The 18722-nt window shown below is 40.4% G+C and overlaps 1 protein-coding gene across 5 annotated transcripts in view; it reads right to left on the minus strand.

The window, feature by feature from the left end:
* Positions 1-808: 808 nt before the first annotated feature.
* The window catches only part of slc25a28 (solute carrier family 25 member 28), a 43557-nt gene continuing 25643 nt past the window's right edge, over positions 809-18722 (minus strand). For all 5 annotated transcript variants that reach the window (XM_048551341.2, XM_048551346.2, XM_048551345.2 and 2 more), the window contains exons 2-4: positions 14121-14349; positions 10687-10743; positions 809-2058 (exon numbers count right to left, since the gene is read on the minus strand). In XM_048551341.2, coding sequence (XP_048407298.1) covers positions 1538-2058; positions 10687-10743; positions 14121-14349 — 807 coding nt within the window. In that variant the 3' untranslated portion in view covers positions 809-1537. The remainder of the gene's footprint in view (positions 2059-10686; positions 10744-14120; positions 14350-18722) is intronic.

Consider the following 18722-nt stretch of genomic DNA (forward strand, 5'->3'; position numbering starts at 1 on the left):
AATAGGGAAAGTGTGCTTTTTCTAAAGACACAAGTCACCACTCCAGCAATACCAGGCTTAATTTCCAGCATGCTCATTGAGGGAGGCCTAACAATTGAGAAAGCTCCAGAATTTTAGAACCGGTTCAGTCACCCAATAGTGAAATCAATAGAGCAGGTATGATGACTGGAGTAAAAGTTTGGCAGCAGCTTTCTAATGCCCCAGGTTTACCACGTTCACCATGTCACATTTAATCTCTAGCTCCAAATCTATCTTAAGACCAAATAGGATTGAAACTTAAGTAGATGGCTGCACTTGGAATTCAATGCTGTGTCAACCCATTTGAATTACTTCAACAATGTGGGTTTTGAAAACTCCATATGGATCCCATTCAATGAACTCATCTCAGATGTTCTAATGCTCAGAAGTAGAGGCACAGGACAAGAACCAGAGTGATTCATTTCTAGATTAAAAAAATAAGATTCTTTCACAGCATTTGTTGAAACAAATTAAACTTAGTGTGGTTAGTTTCAGGATTTAATGGTGTAGAGTTCAAAATAGTCAAACTCAGCACCTGGTCTTGTATGGTTAAATCACTCTACACATCACTAAATTAGTGTACAGGTGAGCATTTTGGTCTGTTCTGCAGGATTATTGCAAGTAACTCTCATATTAAGTGGTGTCTCACTGCTGTCAATCAGCAAAGCATTCAAATCTTCACCGTATTCGATAGGTAAGCATGCAAAAATCCAAGTGGTAACTCCACAAATCTGTGTTGTAACTAAACAGAAAAACATTTCAAAACTGATTGAGAAATGACAACACAACATTTCTTGACTTTTTGTTTAATCATCTTCCTTGTGAAAACCCTTTTTTCTACATCGAAGAATTTACCTGGATAAAATAATTCCAGAATAATATTCCAGTGAATATAAAGGGCTACATTTCAGTTCTTAAGTACATTGCTGATGCAAATGTAGGCATGAAAAAGCTTGATGCAGTACAAAGAGTGCAGTGAAATACAGTTTTAAAAACAAACAGTATTTGTCTTCTGTGCGAAGCAATTTGATGCCTACCTTGGCAGTGGTTTAAGTATTCTCAACTACTGATGATACAGTACACATACATACATTGGAGCAACAGCTGACACTTCTGCTAAACATGTAAACTTGTATGTGCTTTTTAAAAACATTTAAACCAGCCCAGCAAACTGCAGAGAATGGGGGAGGAAAAAAAGTATCCAAAAGGAAAAATCTTAAAACAAAGGTTAGGCTTTCAAAAGTGCCCAACACATCTATGTTGTGCCAGCAGCAAATATCTGTGCGTTTTCCTTGTCGACAACGGCCAAGTCTACCTGTCATTTTAGATGTTACAGTTAATACACAAACTTTGGTTTGACCTAATGTAGTCAGGAGACATGGTGATATTTTACTCAACTGAAGAGTGCAGCTTGGATCAGACCTACTACTGGATTCTTTTATTAAAAAGGATGCAACAACGGAAATGAGTATTGCAGTCCAATTAAGTTTCTATGGCATCAGTGCTGGCTTTTTGAATTTCAGTAAGTTGACCTTCTCTCACGGTGGTGTTTGCTAATGAAGTACTTAAAGAACTCATACACAGACCAGGCAATAGCTGTGGATGGCATCTGATAGATAACTCTGGCCTGTACTCCCTTAAAATATGCTGGGATACCACCCAGCCGGTAAACCGTCCTGAAGGCATTTGCCATGCCAGAAAGATGTCCACTGATGTTGAGGGAGTTAAGAGCCAAGGATTCCTGCGTGTTTAGTAGTGTTTTGCAAACATCCAGTGGTGTTGTTACCGCTGCTGAGACAGCGCCCGCCATTGCCCCAGAGAGCACATGTGAGGAGGGGTTGTATTGTCTGTGCGGATTCAATTTCTCCTGCAGGAACTCATAAGTCATGAAATGAACAGCTTGGAAGGGGATGTTCATAGTCAGTTGGGTGGTGTAGCTCCGATAGAATGCTCCAGCCCCTTCAGTTTTCCACACTGTCCTCATGCAGTCTAAGACTCGTTTGTAGGGCGAGTTGTACATCTGCATCCTTTGCTTCACCACTATGCAGTTCAACAACAGGTTAATAAAGAGGTTCCAGGTCGAAGAAAATGGGAGTGGAGACGGGGTTTCCATGGCATCCCAGGTCACATGCAGGCCATGTCAAAGAGAGATGGGTTAGAGCAACAAAAGCAAAACATTAAAACAAAGGGAGAAAATGGAAAACAAGTTAGTGAAACACATTCAGCAACTTTTTCCCCCTACCCACCCGCCAACTTAAAAACTGATTAATTTCTTTGGTTTCCAAACGCAAAGGCTCTCATCTTTTTCCTGATAAAAATGTAGTTTACTACTTTTTAAGCCAAAACTGTTAATGTGCAAAAGCAATTCAAATGTACAAAAACAAAAATACAAGTTAGGAATGCAGGAGCGTAAGTAATTCAGTTCCTTCAGCCTATTGTGTTTTTTAATGAAATCATGTCTAACCTATGACCAAATCCATACCTTTGTCTAACATCCTTCAATACCTTAGCTAACCAAAATAAACTATACTGCTCTAGCACAAATCAGTTTGAATTCTGAAGGTAAGTGAACCAGCCATATTTGACAGTCCTCAGCCTTGTGCTGAATATCCCATTTGCTGGGTAGGAGCAGAGAAGTTGATTAAATAAAAAAGTTTAAGGAGTTAATAAGATATTTTATAAACAACCAGTTCAGAGATACATACCTGTGAAACAGGTGGGACTTGAACCTGGGCCTCCTGGCCCAATGGTAGGGATACTACCGCCATGCCACACGATTCCCTAAGGGAGTTAATACATGCACTACCCCGAAATTGGCTTTACCTGTTTGGTACCATGACAGATGTGTTTATTTCCCTCCCAAGCTGCAAATACTCTTCATTGTACGCTTTGCCTCTTCTCCACATTTAAACCCAAATCAAAAATCCTATCCATCTCAACTGCCCTAATGTGCTGCACATTAGCAGGTTTTGACATATTAAAAGCCATTATCTACCCAATACACCACATAATTTTGGTATGGTCATACCCAATATACTACACTTTGAATTTTCACCCAGACGTCAGGTAAAACTTCTAATGCAAGCATCTACAATTTACAAAAAACGTTAACAATTAAAAATTCCAATAGGAGGAGTTCCTATTTCAACAGAAATACTACAATACCAAATGGGAAAAATAATGGTTCAAGTCATCTGCTAGTCTACATGTAAAGTAATGAAGGAGGTCATACATAAAGTTTTAAAAAAGTGATCATTTAACTGACTATAGATGGTGTCAATTTTTAGGCCAATTTTAAAACACCACTAAGATGTGCTGTTAATGACACTATTGGAATGATGTCAAACACAGGGCCCTTTTGGAGAAAAGGCCAAATACAAAGCAATGAATTTTAAAACAAATCAAAGTGGAAAAAATGTGCTCAAGTATTTGTAATTAACCCATCAAAATAGCAGAATGATACATACATAAACATACAAGCAACTAGCAAAAAACTACAGCTGCAGGTAACATTTCAAACCCAGCCTGGTTCTTTATGCACTTAGTAGCTGATTTTACAAATACAATAATCTGTGGAGGAGACGACAACAATAAGGTTCAGCAACTGTCCGCATCCAAAGGGTGGGGGCAAGATTTACTAAAGAATGACAGCAATGCTCACTGCAGCGTTCAAAGCCTTGCAGAAATCCTAACCTAAAATCTTTTTAAGAGACAAACTTTGTTTGCAGAGGGCTCTAACTCAATTGATACCGGATGTTACAGAAAAGGTACTTATTCATCAGCAGTTAAACTGCTTTAAGTTCACCCAGTCTGGTCAACAGCCAGTGCAGAAGTCAATTATTCACTGACTGATCTATTTTTTAAAAAAGTGTTTAGACAGTATGGTAATTAGGAATTTAAGAACATGTAGCCAGATAATGATTCTGCTATATGTCACAACTGGGGATGGACTTCGCTGGAAAGTTCCCCAGTCATCAGTAGCTTTAGAAAGTACTTCTTCCAAATAGCAACTTATCAATTTGAGATTCCAGGCAAAGCAGCCTTAGTGGTTGGAACTGCCCAGCTGTAATGGACAGACATCTTCTAGCACAAAGCAAATTGTGTTCTTTTTGTTTTCTTGTTCCAATGAACTGATCCAGCATTGTCATTTGTATTGACTTTACATAAAAAAGATATAATAACTCAGAATGATATCAAAGCTGGAAAGTTTCCTGATTGACAGCAAATCCATACAGCCAAACAAACGTTTTCCCACTAAGCCATAAGGGGACTTGTTTTAAATTACACATTCTAGCTTGCAGTATTTTAACAGCTGCAGCACTTACAAAGCTGTCAAGTTATACCACCTTTCAAAATAATGTGTGATGGCTTTGCTTTCATGTAATAAAAATCCCAAAGCACTAGTCAGAATCATTATGGAACTAAATTGGACACCCTTGGAGGTATTAAGACATATTTCTGTTAAATGAGATCACTTTTTAAGTATTCCTCCACACAATAGGAGCAAGATTGAGAGAGTTAAAGTCATGGGAATGAAAGAGATTGGTATCTTAGCAGCTGCAAGTATGGTTGTTCATGGTAGATTCACTGCCTTGTTAAATAACTTGAGTAGTGTTTGAATGACTCCTGCAATCTGCAGATAGGAATATGCCTGGCCATGACCCTCAGGGCTATGTCACAATGACTAGCTGACAGGCAGTCAGGTAACAGAGATAATGGGAACTGCAGATGCTGGAGAATCCAAGATAACGAATTGTGGAGCTGGATGAACACAGCAGGCCAAGCAGCATCTCAGGAGCACAAAAGCTGACATTGAGCCTAGACCCCTCATCAGGAGAAAAAAAAGCTAACATTTGTTCTCTACAAAACATTAAGCACATTAAGTCAACTGCAATAATTTGCAGGCTCTTTTGGAGCAAACTTCTGAATGATAAAGAAGTTGATTGCAGAAACACAACATTCAATAATTACTTATTGTTGTAACAGTTCTATTTTCAATATAACAAAGAGGGGCTTCGGCCGCAAAGCCAGTCAAATGAAAGTCAAGTTTCCCTTAAATCTTCAAAGAAAACTCTCCATGTGATACTGAGGCTTTAAATGATTTACCTCAAATCCTTCAGAGTAAACCACAAATCTTTATTCATCTTGATGTACCTAAGATTCATGATTAGCATGACAAATGCAGTAGCCACTACCATTTTTCTGAGGCCTAATATTCTGGGCCCAAACATTCCATATGATATTTCGAAACATGCAATTTCAAACTGACGTTGAAAAAAATTTATCCCCTAGAGTCTGAAAGCAATCTAAAGTAAACCCAACACTTGATTCCCAAATAGGTCTGAATTAACATACAAGTGATTCTGTTTTGGCATGCCAAAACAATGCAGGTTGTCACTTTAGGCTTGTCAACTTAAAAATATTGCTTCAAGTGTATTGCACATGTTTGAGATTGTATAATTTGCTGACAAGCTGGACACAGACAACACCTGCCTCTTACAAAAGCAAATCGCAAGCTATAATATCCAAGGCTATCACTCAGTCCCTGATAATAAGAATGCTAGTCAATGCCAAGTTTGGGTATTCTGTTTCATCTCATGTACTTTGTTTAAAGTATTGAAATGGCTGACAACTGATTAGAGATGGAAAGGATTTTAAAGCAAAATTCCCACTCCAAACTGTTCTCTATAGAAGGCTGCTGAAAATCCTTATATTTGTGTCCGTTGTATCAGCCAATAATACCGTGGCCATATTCACTGTGAGCTTGCACAGCAATTTCCACGCGTGTTTATGAAACAGAAAAAGAACTAAGGTGGCAAGATTCAAATAGTAGGATAGCAAGCAAAGCCCAAAATCAGTGAAGCTGGTCAGTTGTAACAGAGGTAGTCATGCAATTGACATTAAAAACAAAAGCCAAATTTGTTCCAGTACACAGTAGGTGAAAGAATCACAAAAAAGAGTGGCCATTAGAATTAGAATTGCAGACACTAATGGAATTTATACCTATACTTTAAGGAAATATGATCCCATCCAGTATAATAAAATTTCCATATTTACTGAAGGAACATTTTCACAACTGAAATTTGGGAAGGGAGAGAGAGAGGAAAAATGAGTAAGGAAGTTCCCATTCTAAATCATAGTTTATTTACCTCTGCTGGCAAAGACTTGGATGGATACTGGGGTAGAGCAACTGTTTTGCCCTTCACAGCTGAACAGCCCATTAGCATGAATATTTAGGCACCTTCATAAAAGAATGGCCACTCGGACATGATACTTGAGCAACAAATCCCCTACATGTAGTCAACACCTTCAGGAAAGTAGAGAACTGATGGTTGAGGAGGGTCAGGTGTAGAGGAGTAAGCTATATAGTGAGAAAAAAAAGGGATAAAGACAGCAGATACATCAAAAGTATGCAAAAAGCAGCCAAGTCATTTGAAACTGCAGCTGCAATGTGCTGTTTACATATTAAGCAGAATATTGCTGGTAAATCTTCGGAGAAAAAGAAAAGAAGGTGTTTTTTCAGGAAGTTCGTAGTGAATGTTATCTACAAAATATAGGTCACCCTGATCTAATACCCAACGCACCGGCAAAATCCTAAAGACCAGTCTTTCCCCAAAGCCACACGCAGAGGTTTAAGTGCGTTCATACAAATGACCTTGCCTTCACCAGCTGGGCATTCCCATCACAAGGTGACGCTAATTAAGCTATTTAAAACTTTAAATTTTTCTTTCAAAAAGCTAGCTTACAGCAACCATCTGTCACTTGTCATTCAACACCAATTCCCGCCGTCATTTGACCACCTGGCCATTACCTTGAACTTTTACTTTAACATTCTCATTCCAAACACATGCCAGGGAACACAAACTCAAGACTGCAATCCAGCAAGCTACTGGTGCTGAATCCTTGGTAAAATCAAGCTGAAGAAAAGTGCTGATCGGTGGAACGTATCTGCCAACATTGGATAGTGTCAGCATATGTTTGGCCTCTAGATGGAGTACTGATTTACAGACAGAGTAAACAACAGCAGCCAGCCAAGCTGCAGTCAAAAATCCATTACATCTACTGACCTGGCGTGAACCACTTGTCAATTTTAGTTGAGTCAGCTTAACACTTCAAATTACAAAGGAAACAACTTGGCAGGCAGGCAGACAGACAAACTATTCATTGTTGCATCTGCCTCACCCACACAAAAGTTGCAATATCATTCCCACTCAGTTCAGGTACCAACAATTAACTTGTTCTTTCAGGTCAGGACCATTCTTCAAAATCGAAACATAAGCTTCCCTGCTCTTCTGATGCTGCCTAGCCTGCTGTGTTCCTCCAGTTCCACTGCACCCCTCTGACTCCAGCATCTGCAGGTCTTACTATCTAAGCTAACTGGTTCTTAAGCCTTCTGCAATATACTCCTTATATCAGAGATAACTGTCAATTCTGTTCTTGAATGAACGTGTTTACGGTTGTGCCATGTTGCATAAAGCGTGCTTACACTTCGTACATGCAGAATGTCCAAACAAAATACCATTAGCATAACTCCTTGGCAGAAATAGAAATGCCAAGAGTTTCAAAATACATTGCAGCAAACTAAATACAGAATCAAAAAAATTCAAACCCTTTCTTCCTATGAATATCGACTAGGCTACAAGTTGTAATTTGACTTGATCTGTTAACCCATGACAGCTGGGAGGAAAATCACTTTTCACCACAAATGCAATAGCTTTATGGCAACAAACCTGCACAGTGCAAGCTGAGGGAGCCTGAAGTTTAAAAGATCACAAAAGTACCATAGTCAAATAATTTCACAATTGTATTGTCACGCTTAAAGATACAAAACTAAAACACAATTAATAATCCTGCAAAGAAAAAAACATTAGTTACATAGACATACTCTTGCAATTTTTAAAACTGCCTGCAGAAAACTAGAGGGCATAAATAATTCAACAACGCTATCCCAATCACATGTAAATTCAAAATCCCATGTCTAAGTCCAATTCTTAAAAGTGGTTTTATTTTTATTGACAAATATGCTTAAATGACCTGAAACACAAAAGTAGAACTGCATGTTAAATCTGATCAAAACTGAAAGAAGAAAGGACTGAAGGATATACATTACACATATGCTACATCTGAGCAGTACCGGAGGAAGCCAAGGGAACAAGCTAACTACACTCTTTAAATGCTCTAATGAAAAGGAGATAACAGACACAGCACATAGATTAAACAGAGCCTCAACTAATATTATCTGATTCCCTAAAACCAACTTTTGAGCAAAACGTAAAAATGGAAGACAGCAGAACGCAGATAGGAAGCGCATTTTTAGCTGAGGTGGCATATCAGAAAAATACAATTTACTTTACTGCTTCCAAGACTCAAAAGAAGCCCATTGCTCCAGGTATCCTTGAATGATTTTGAAAACTCTAAAGAAAAGGGGACCTCGATCTAGAACTTGTTATAAGAAGTTACAAATCCTGGAAAGGACAAGTTCATTTCCTCTTCTGAAAAGTTTGCCTTAAACTGTCATCGTGCTCACTGAGGTTACAGATTTGAATTGGTTCTATAGACCAAAATATCTTAATTTAGTTGATTACTGCTGATTAGTAATGTCTGAGTCATAGTATTGCACAAAGTGGATTCAACAGAGGATATCTCACATTTCATGTAAAAATTTGAAGCAGCCCATTTGTTTATGAGTAAATGAATCTGAGGGACAACAGTGCAGCAGTCATGTCATTAGACGGGAGATAAGTAATCTGGAGGCCTGTGGTAATGCTGGTAGGACAAGTGTTGAAATCTCAGCACAGCAACTTGTGGCACCTAAGTTCAATTAATTCTGCAATGACAGTTTGTCTCAGCAATTAAGTCCAAAAATAAGTAAGTGCCATCAAAATGCATCTTCAGTGAAATCCTTTGGAAAAATGAAAAATCGGCCATCTTTATAGTCTAGCCTACGTGATAGTCCACACCAGCAGTAGGGTGGCTGACCCAAAACTGCCCTCTGAAATAGAGTCATACCACGTGGAAAAAGAGACTGGGCCCAACTTGTCCAAGCTGACCATGTTCACAAACTAAACTAGTTACACCTGCATGCATTTGGCTCACCCTCTAAACCTTTCCTATTGATGCACTTATTTAAGGTGTCTTTTAAAATGTTGTAACTGTACCTGCATCCACCACTTCCAGTGACAGTTCAATCCACATGCAAACCACTATGAGAAAAAAAAATTGCCCCTCATAATCCTTTTTAAGGCAAGGGGAGAAAGATTTTAAAAGTGTGCCCTCTAGTTTTTAACACCTCCAGGTTAGGGGAAAGGCCTTTACTATTCATTCTATGCTCATCAGTAAGGTCACCCCTCAACATCCTACTCTCTGGTGCAAGTTGTCCCAGCTTATCCAGCCTCTCTCTACAACCCAGTCCTCCATTTCTGGCAACTTCATGGTAAATCTTTTCTGAAGCCGTTCCAATTTAATAACAGCCTTCTTGCAACACGGCAACCAGAAGTGCACACAGTCTTGCAGAAATGGCCTCAATGTCCTGTATAATCTTAACATGACATCTCAATTTCTGTACTCAAGATGTCAGACTACATAAACGCTGTAACAGCCTTGTCTCTCTGTTACAGAAATTTCAGAGTGTTATGTATGCCAACTCCCTCAGTGTCTGTTCTACAACATTACCCAGGGCCTCACCTGTAACTGTGCAAGTTCTGCCCTTGTCTGTTTCACAAAAAAAAAACACAATAGCTCACATTTATCCAAGTTAAAATCCAACTGCCACTCCTCAGCACATTGACTCAACTGATCAAGATTTCTTTGGAATCTAAGGTAACCACCTTCACCATTGACAATTTTAGTGTCATCCACAAACTACTAACCTGATCGTGCCAGTGAAACCTACATCTCATGTAACAAACAATCATTCAAACTTTAGGAAACAGTTTGTTACGTGATTGAATAAGATTCTTTCACAACATCCCGAAAGCACTTTACAGCCAATCCAATACATGAAATGTAATCAGTGAAGTACAAACAACTAATGAGCTTCAACTCAGTTTGTGCATACAAGCCCTCACAGACTATGAAATTCAAATTACATTCTATAACTTGGTCAGAATGCCAGAGAGGATAGTCCTACTCTTTGAGTGTCATGACATCATATGTCCGCCAGAAGGGCCAGACAGTTCGATTTATCACCATCGAAAAGATGGACCTCTGACACTGCAGCATCCCCTCAAATGCACTGTAGCATCAGCCTTGATTTCTTTTGCACTCAAATCTCAAGTTCTGCTTGAAACTACAACCCAAGTCAAATCAAAAATGCTACCAAAATGAGCTATGGTTGACAGTGGCTGAAGAGCAAGAATACAGGGCATTAAAACAGCCCCAGTATTTAAAAAAAAACACCAAAATGATAAAATCGCCTCCCCAATACAATTTTCTGATCAAGATTTGTACCTACGCAACACTACTGGACAACCACCACTCACACTTCATTCCCCAAAAAGGGGAATGGTCAGGGACAAAATGCAATGTCAGTCCAATTGCTAGCTGTACTGTTAAGTTTTGAAATACGCAGATGCATAAATTGTTTTTACAATGTATCTGCACCATTCTTAAATCAAAAACAATAGCAGAAAATCTTGCAATTAGATTTTTTAACCTTGTTAACATTACCTTCAGCAGGGTTCATGGCTGCATCATGAAACAAAGTCGCCACACATCCTGCTGCACCTGCAAAAGAAACTCCACACGTGAGTATGGATGAAGGTCACCCAGAGTAAATGAGACTAGTGGGGAAAATGGTACCCTCAAAGTCAAGGCTGCAAATCAACATTTAAGCAACTTCAGCCATCAAGTGCAAGCACCTTAAAGTGCACAGACTTCAGAAAAGACCAGAAATGTTTTAAATTTTGATCACAGATCGGTGCATTAAATCCAAGCATTTCCTTTCTGATGTCCACCCATGAGAAAACAGTACAAACATGAGCAGTAACCTCAACCATTGATCCAACCTAATGAAGGGGGAGAGTGGGAAAGAAATATTTGATTAAAGTTTGATTTCAGAAACTACATCTACAAAATTCCCCATAAAAATTAACCGGTATTCAACTCACATTTAACCCTTCTCTTCACCTTCAACACTGCGCTCAGTGAACTTCTACGAGTTGTCAAATGTCACTGAACAGTAGTTCAAAGATGCCAATTTCTAAAACCTGCATCTAATTTCTATCAAGTACCCAGTGAGAAGGGGCATCCATCCTGACAAGCAGAGGAACATGAACTGTAGATCTCAGTGCACTAGTTTGATTCTAAATACAAGGATTGGGCAGCCTCAACTCATGAGACAATGAGTTTGTAGGGCATCGGTTCCATCAGACTAGCTGGCAATTTCCAAACAACAGATAGCAAATGCTCTAAAAGACACACCACCACCAGGTAGGTGAGTTGGCATATCTGAGGCATGACAGCAGACATGTACATGCAGATGGAAATCGAGTGGGAGGGAAAGAGGTGCTCTCTGGGCCTTCATTATTAACCAACATCCTGCTGGATGTTTGAGAGAATGAGGTAGTAGGGGTGTCAAATAAGTAACAGCCATGGATGAATTTTCCTGATGACAGTCAGAACCCACCTGGCATCTGGGCTGAGTTAGGAATTGAGGACAGCAAAACACACCTATGCATAACTTTTGCAATCTTCTGTCTAGAAATTTGCTACACATTATTCAAAATTTACACTGAATAGTCATCATGCCTTTCTCATTGCAATAACAATGTTGCGCAACATGCTCAACTTCAGAATCTTTGTCCAAAGCTGAAAGTGACCTAGATGACTCATTCTCCAACAGTTGTTTGGGTTCGCAAGTGCAAGTGTTTTCTGGCAGTTAACAGCTCTCCGTTAACTAGTGGGCTGCAAAAACAACTCCAAGTGCCAGAACTTCAGGAGTCAAAGCATCTGATATGATGGGCTTAAAGATCTTGTCGTCCCAGTTTTTAAGATGTCAATGCATTAGATTAGCTTTCCAACAGACTAACATGAAAATTTTTTAAAAAGTGTCTAAAAAAGTTACAGTAAGACTGATTACATATCACTTGAACTAATGTTTAAATATACAAAGCATGCCTTCCAAGTTAGGGCTTGGAGGGAGATTTTGTAGTTCAATCTACTGGTCAACAACTCAATCACAATATGTGTCAGTTCATTACTTACCAAACATTATAACCTGAAAAATTAAAATCGGAACAAGGAGGGATAGAGGAGTAAGAGGAATTCAATGAAATGCTGAATGATAGTTAAAGCAAAACACTAGCTACAAATTTATGCAAAAGGGACCAAAAAAAATTGAGAAACATCAATGGAAGGTTTATTTGCTCCTCCCACTTGGAAATTTGCTAGTTATTGCAGATTATGTTAGCAAGCAAAGACAAGGTAACAGTGTTGGGTGCAGAGAATTATGGCATTTTAGGTTGAAAATTTAGAAAATTAACATCAGCCAAAGTGTCAAGGGAAGCAATGTAATGAGTAAAACCAAAGAAAAACAAACTTTATTTTTGGATGAGGGGTGGGGAGTGGACTGAAGAACTGCGTACCAGAATACAAGTTACACAGGGCAATATCACACGATTCATGGGGTTCTGAACTGCAGGGAACACAACCGGCTAACTAAGCAATGCAGAAACAGAAGCTCAACGAGACAGAATGCCAACACCATTCTAATTTCACTCAAGACATCTTCCAAAAAGAAAGGACTTTTGAAAAAGGAAGGATGCAACATTAGATGGAGGATAGCTTATTTAGTGAAGACTTAAAGAATCGTTATTGCTCCAAAGAAAGCACGGTTGAATCACAAGGAAAGGAAGGGGGCAAGGGGCGAGGGAGAAGTTGAGAGATCACCTACTTGTAGGTCAGAATTTAAAGAGATTGACATGAGAGACACTGTCTCTTAAAAAATGTTCTACAAGTAAACAAATAATTAAAAGAGGTAGAATTTAAATATACTAGTATAAGTAAATAGTAAAGCCAAAATCATAGTTGAATCAGAGTTTAAGTGATTTAAGAGTTATGTAGTTAAGGCACAAGTGAGACAGAGGAGTACAGAATAATTGCACAAGTGATCTGATCCTCAGACTAAATTCTTCCATGGCTAGTCAAATCTGCTCTATTAGTAATTGGAATGACCAAAGTTTCTACTCCAACAACAATCTGTGCAACCTCAAACTTTTCTTCAGTGTATACTTAAAAGTCACAAGTTAGTAATAAACTTTAAAATCTGCAATACAAAGTTTATTCATAAATTCAGTGAGTGCTATGAACATTTGGTTTTACCATCAAGAGTGATACTGCAAAGTGTCAAAAGCATAATATGAACTGAGTCACTTTCATGAACTAAAGGTGCAAAAGATGTTTTTAAGCTACATTTAAATTTTGCTGAAACAACCTTGATTTGCCAAACCAAAAGTAACCATTTAGCTTACGTTCCACGTAAGCCTCCATATGCCTTAAATAATCTCACCGCAACACATACTCATGTATGCCCTCATGGACCTACGCAGTTCCCTAAAGACATCTGTCTCACTGACAAGCAGAAACATATTTCACATCATACATTGTCACATTTTGCTTTTGAAAAAGACATTTACATTTAGGCTATTACTCATCACACGAACACATGGAAAGAAATTATCTGGGCTGTTGGCAGGAAACAGGTCAGGCCTACAAGTCCTGTATGCAGCATTACAAATATAAAAAAAATTGTAGAGCAAAGCTAGATTCCTAATAGCACAACATCAGGTAGTGCGTTGTGTTTGGCTGAATTCACCCAATTGGGTCCCAAAATGTATTCTCTAGTCAGTCACAATGTGTAAAACTATGTTACATCGCAGCAACAAACTTAAAAAAAGCAAGGCTAGAAAAAGACTAACATGCTTACAGGAAGGCAGATTAGTAGATTTAAAACCAGGACAGCACAAGTAGTTTTCAGCATTAGGTGAACATTCTGGTCAAGGCACCTGCACAGAGCATTAAGAGGTTACATGAAAGAAACAAACGGGAAGAAGGGGCACAAGGATGCTTAACTGTAGAAGAATCACTTAAGTAGTAATTAATACCATTAGCTATGTGACTATTGCCACCTGGATGGATGGTATCACTCAGTGTCTTTTTAATTTTTTCATAGCACGCAAAGTAGAGGGCATGCGCTGGCCCTGCACCAGTGGCAGTCACATTTAATCCCCTCATTGGCCTCCAAAACCCTTCGGTGCGGACAATCCTCTTCAAGGCATCCATTACATTCCTGTACCGGGCAGCAGGGTCTGGCTGTAGGCTCTGCATTCGTGTCTGAAATCAAAAGAATAAGCAATGTTTAAAGCAAGTGGAAAACCAAAACATCTGCCTGAACTACAGAGCTGTCTTAAAATAGAGCAGAATCATGCAGAAACATAACTGCGCATTAGGTACCTGATCTGATAGGCTAAGTAAATAAAAATGTGAATGAATAATAGTTTTAACTATTCAGACCTTGGAAAAAATACATGAACTTTTCAGCAAGATAAGTTCTTAGGGATTCATCGATCAAGTGATTTCAGTTGCAGCCATTACTTGGAACCTACTCATTTGCATAATGTTTCATTAAGCTTTGCAAACTTTCCCATGTTCTGCATTGGCAGGAAAGAGACAAACTGGATGCTTCAGAAACAACAATTTAGTTTAGAACAAACGCGAAATACTTCAGATGCTGGAAAAAAAGGAAAAACAAACCAAATACTCAGGACAAAGTAACAGATAATAAAACGTGAGGCTGGATGAACACAGCAGGCCAAGCAGCATCTCAGGAGCACAAAAGCTGACGTTTCGGGCCTAGACCCTTCATCAGAGAGGGGGATGGGGAGAGGGAACTGGAATAAATAGGGAGAGAGGGGGAGGCGGACCGAAGATGGAGAGTAAAGAAGATAGGTGGAGAGAGTGTAGGTGGGGAGGTAGGGAGGGGATAGGTCAGTCCAGGGAAGACGGACAGGTCAAGGAGGTGGGATGAGGTTAGTAGGTAGCTGGGGGTGCAGTGTTTTGGGGGGGGGGGGGGGGGGGAAAGAGAGAGAGAGCTGGGCTGGTTGTGTGGTGCAGTGGGGGGAGGGGACGAACTGGGCAGGTTTAGGGATGCAGTAGGGGAAGGGGAGATTTTGAAACTGGTGAAGTCCACATTGATACCATATGGCTGCAGGGTTCCCAGGCGGAATATGAGTTGCTGTTCCTGCAACCTTCGGGTGGCATCATTGTGGCAGTGCAGGAGGCCCATGATGGACATGTCATCAAGAGAATGGGAGGGGGAGTGGAAATGGTTTGCGACTGGGAGGTGCAGTTGTTTGTTGCGAACTGAGCGGAGGTGTTCTGCAAAGCGGTCCCCAAGCCTCCATTTGGTTTCCCCAATGTAGAGGTAGCCGCACCGGGTACAGTGGATGCAGTATACCACATTGGCAGATGTGCAGGTGATGCAGTATACCACATCACCAACACCTTCCACCCCAACCTTCAGTTCACCTGGGCCATCTCCAGCACATCCCTCACCTTCCTGGACCTCTCAGTCTCCATCTCAGGCAACCAGCTTGTAACTGATGTCCATTTCAAGCCCACTGACTCCCAGCGCTACCTGGAATACACCTCCTCCCGCAATAATTCCATCCCCTATTCCCAATTCCTCCGCCTCCGCCGCATCTACTCCCACGATAAGACATTCCACTCCCGCACATCCCAGATGTCCAAGTTCTTTAAGGACCGCAACTTCCCCCCCCACAGTGATCGAGAACGCCCTTGACCGCGTCTCCCGCATTTCCCGCGACACATCCCTCACAACCCGCCCCCGCCACAACCGCCCCAAGAGGATCCCACTCGTTCTCACACACCACCCTACCAACCTCCGGATACAACGCATTATCCTCCGACACTTCCGCCATTTACAATCCAACCCCACCACCCAAGACATTTTTCCATCCCCTCCCCTGTCTGCTTTCCGGAGAGACCACTCTCTCCGTGACTCCCTTGTTCGCTCCACACTGCCCTCCAACCCCACCACACCCGGCACCTTCCCCTGCAACCGCAGGAAATGCTACACTTGTCCCCACACCTCCTCCCTCACCCCCATCCCAGGCCCCAAGATGACATTCCACATTAAGCAGAGGTACCCTGCAGCCATATGGTATCAATGTGGACTTCACCAGTTCCAAAATCTCCCCTTCCCCTACTGCATCCCTAAACCAGCCCAGCTCGTCCCCCCCCCACCCACTGCATCCCAAAACCAGTCCAACCTGTCTCTGCCTCCCTAACCAGTTCTTCCTCTCACCCATCCCTTCCTCCCACCCCAAGCCGCACCCCCAGCTACCTACTAACCTCATCCCACCTCCTTGACCTGTCCGTCTTCCCTGGACTGACCTATCCCCTCCCTACCTCCCCACCTATCTTCTTTACTCTCCATCTTCGGTCCGCCTCCCCCTCTCTCCCTATTTATTCCAGTTCCCTCTCCCCATCCCCCTCTCTGAAGGGTCTAGGCCCGAAACGTCAGCTTTTGTGCTCCTGAGATGCTGCTTGGCCTGCTGTGTTCATCCAGCCTCACATTTTATTATCTTGGAATTCTCCAGCATCTGCAGTTCCCATTAACTCAGGACAAAGTATCCATTTAAGGGGATACACTAAGAGCATTAGAACTGGTTAAAAAGAGGAGACCTGAAAAAAAGTCACACACACAGCTTATTTAATGTTTCTAAAGTAATTTAGTCTAGCTTTTTATTTCTTTTCCACAAAGTAAAGTTTTGAAAGAAATTTCTTACTTTCCTACTCACTTGAAAATAAAAGAAACTCAATTTCAAGAATGTTGAAGTATCTCACCCAGCATATCTAAAAATCCAGCTGTCATTAAGTCTATGCAAACTGCTGAGTGGATAGAGGAATATTCTACTAGCACGTGCGCATTTGGTTAACCAGACCTGGAAAATTTATTAGGTGAATCCTGTATTCATTTGTAATATTTCAAATAAGGTACTTCATTTGCTATAAGCAATTCCAACAGCCACAGGAGCTTATATAAAAATGTTAGAATCTTTCCCTACATGAGTACTCAAACTAGAAATGCAGTATTTGCAACAGGAAAAAGTAAAGATATTGGATCCAAGTGAAAAACGTTTGGAGTCTGCCAAATGATAATTACTGGCACTTTAAATAGTCACGTATAAGGCAATCAACACAGTTTGCTACACTAGATCTGTAGACACTTGGTTAATCTTGACTAGAGATTGATCTGCCACGTTTACCCATCACATGAGTTCTCTTGCCTGAAAGAAGTCACTTTTCATGTAAAAAATAAGAAATGTTGGAACATTATATAAGAAAGAGCACAAAATGATGCAAACCAGAAAGGGTGTTAAAAAATCCACTGACCAGATAACGTTCCAGCTATGACCTTTCAAGCAGAAGGAATAAACACAAGTGACAACCAAGATCATTTCATCTTCATGCTGAATCACAAGTATGAAATCTAGCTGCCTGGCTACTGCGATGACGCTTAATTAGACTACCTACACAGTGTGGAAACGGGCCCTTCAACCCAACAAGCCCACACCACCCCTTGGAGCATCCCACCTAGCCTGTACATCTTTGGACTGTGGGAGGAAACCGGAGCACCCAGAGGAAACCCACACAGACACAGGGAGAATGTGCAAACTCCGCACAGACAGTCGCCTGAGGGTGGAGTCGAACTCGGATCCCTGGCGCCGTGAGGCTGCAGTGCTAACCACTGAACCACCGTGCCGCCGATTTTTGGCTTTAGAGATCTAGGCTTCAACTAATCACCAATCGACTGCACAGTACCTGAGTGCCTCAGCTTATTTCAATTGAAACATCAAGTGCAATGCTAATTTGCACAAGTTATACTTACAAATAAAAACAAAAAATTGTTAAAGTTTTTAAAGATGACCCATCACCTACCCTTACCAGAAAACTACACAGGCTATAAATACAGTTCCAGCTAATCTGTGAAACAGTGGCTTAAGAATAGTATTAGTGTAGCAGTTAAATCTTTCACGTCACCATCTTTTCCACTAGTCTATACAATGCATCCCCTTACTTGGCTTCATCTAATCTTAACCCATTTTCACCCTCTGCAATAAATATGGAAGTAATGTTCTCGTTTCACAGAAGAACCATGCTATTCCATATTTCCACAGCATTAATACAATAAGAGCAGCTTCTTCTAACAATGATGCAGGTGTTTAAAAGTGATACAGGGTATATCATCGTCAAAAGTACATAGGGTTTCCAAACAAAGTCTCCCATTTCAATTATGCTTTGAGGAAATTCACAAGATCATTGTTTCTACATTGTGTTGTCTGCAAAAGCAAAAAAAAACAAATTGCACATACCCCCCAAAAAAGTAGTGTGCTTACTGGATGAAGCAATAGGGCAAAGTAAGAGGAGCAAAATTAGAGGAGCAAAATAAGAATTCAACAAGAATTCACACCAAAAGAAAAAACACCAAACAGGGCACTATTGGCATTCTAAAAAAAATGTCCTTTATAATACATTACCAACCAGTTTAAACTGAAGTTTTTTTTTCCCCCTCTGTGGCTCAAGGCAGTACCCACAAGTACAACAGGAAAAAATAAACTAATACCAATTCTGACAAAATGCATTCAATCTTTCAAAACTGCATTTAAAAGCAGCTCATGGAT

Source organism: Stegostoma tigrinum, chromosome 20 (assembly GCF_030684315.1).
Source record: "Stegostoma tigrinum isolate sSteTig4 chromosome 20, sSteTig4.hap1, whole genome shotgun sequence".
Classification (NCBI taxonomy): Eukaryota; Metazoa; Chordata; class Chondrichthyes; order Orectolobiformes; family Stegostomatidae; genus Stegostoma; species Stegostoma tigrinum.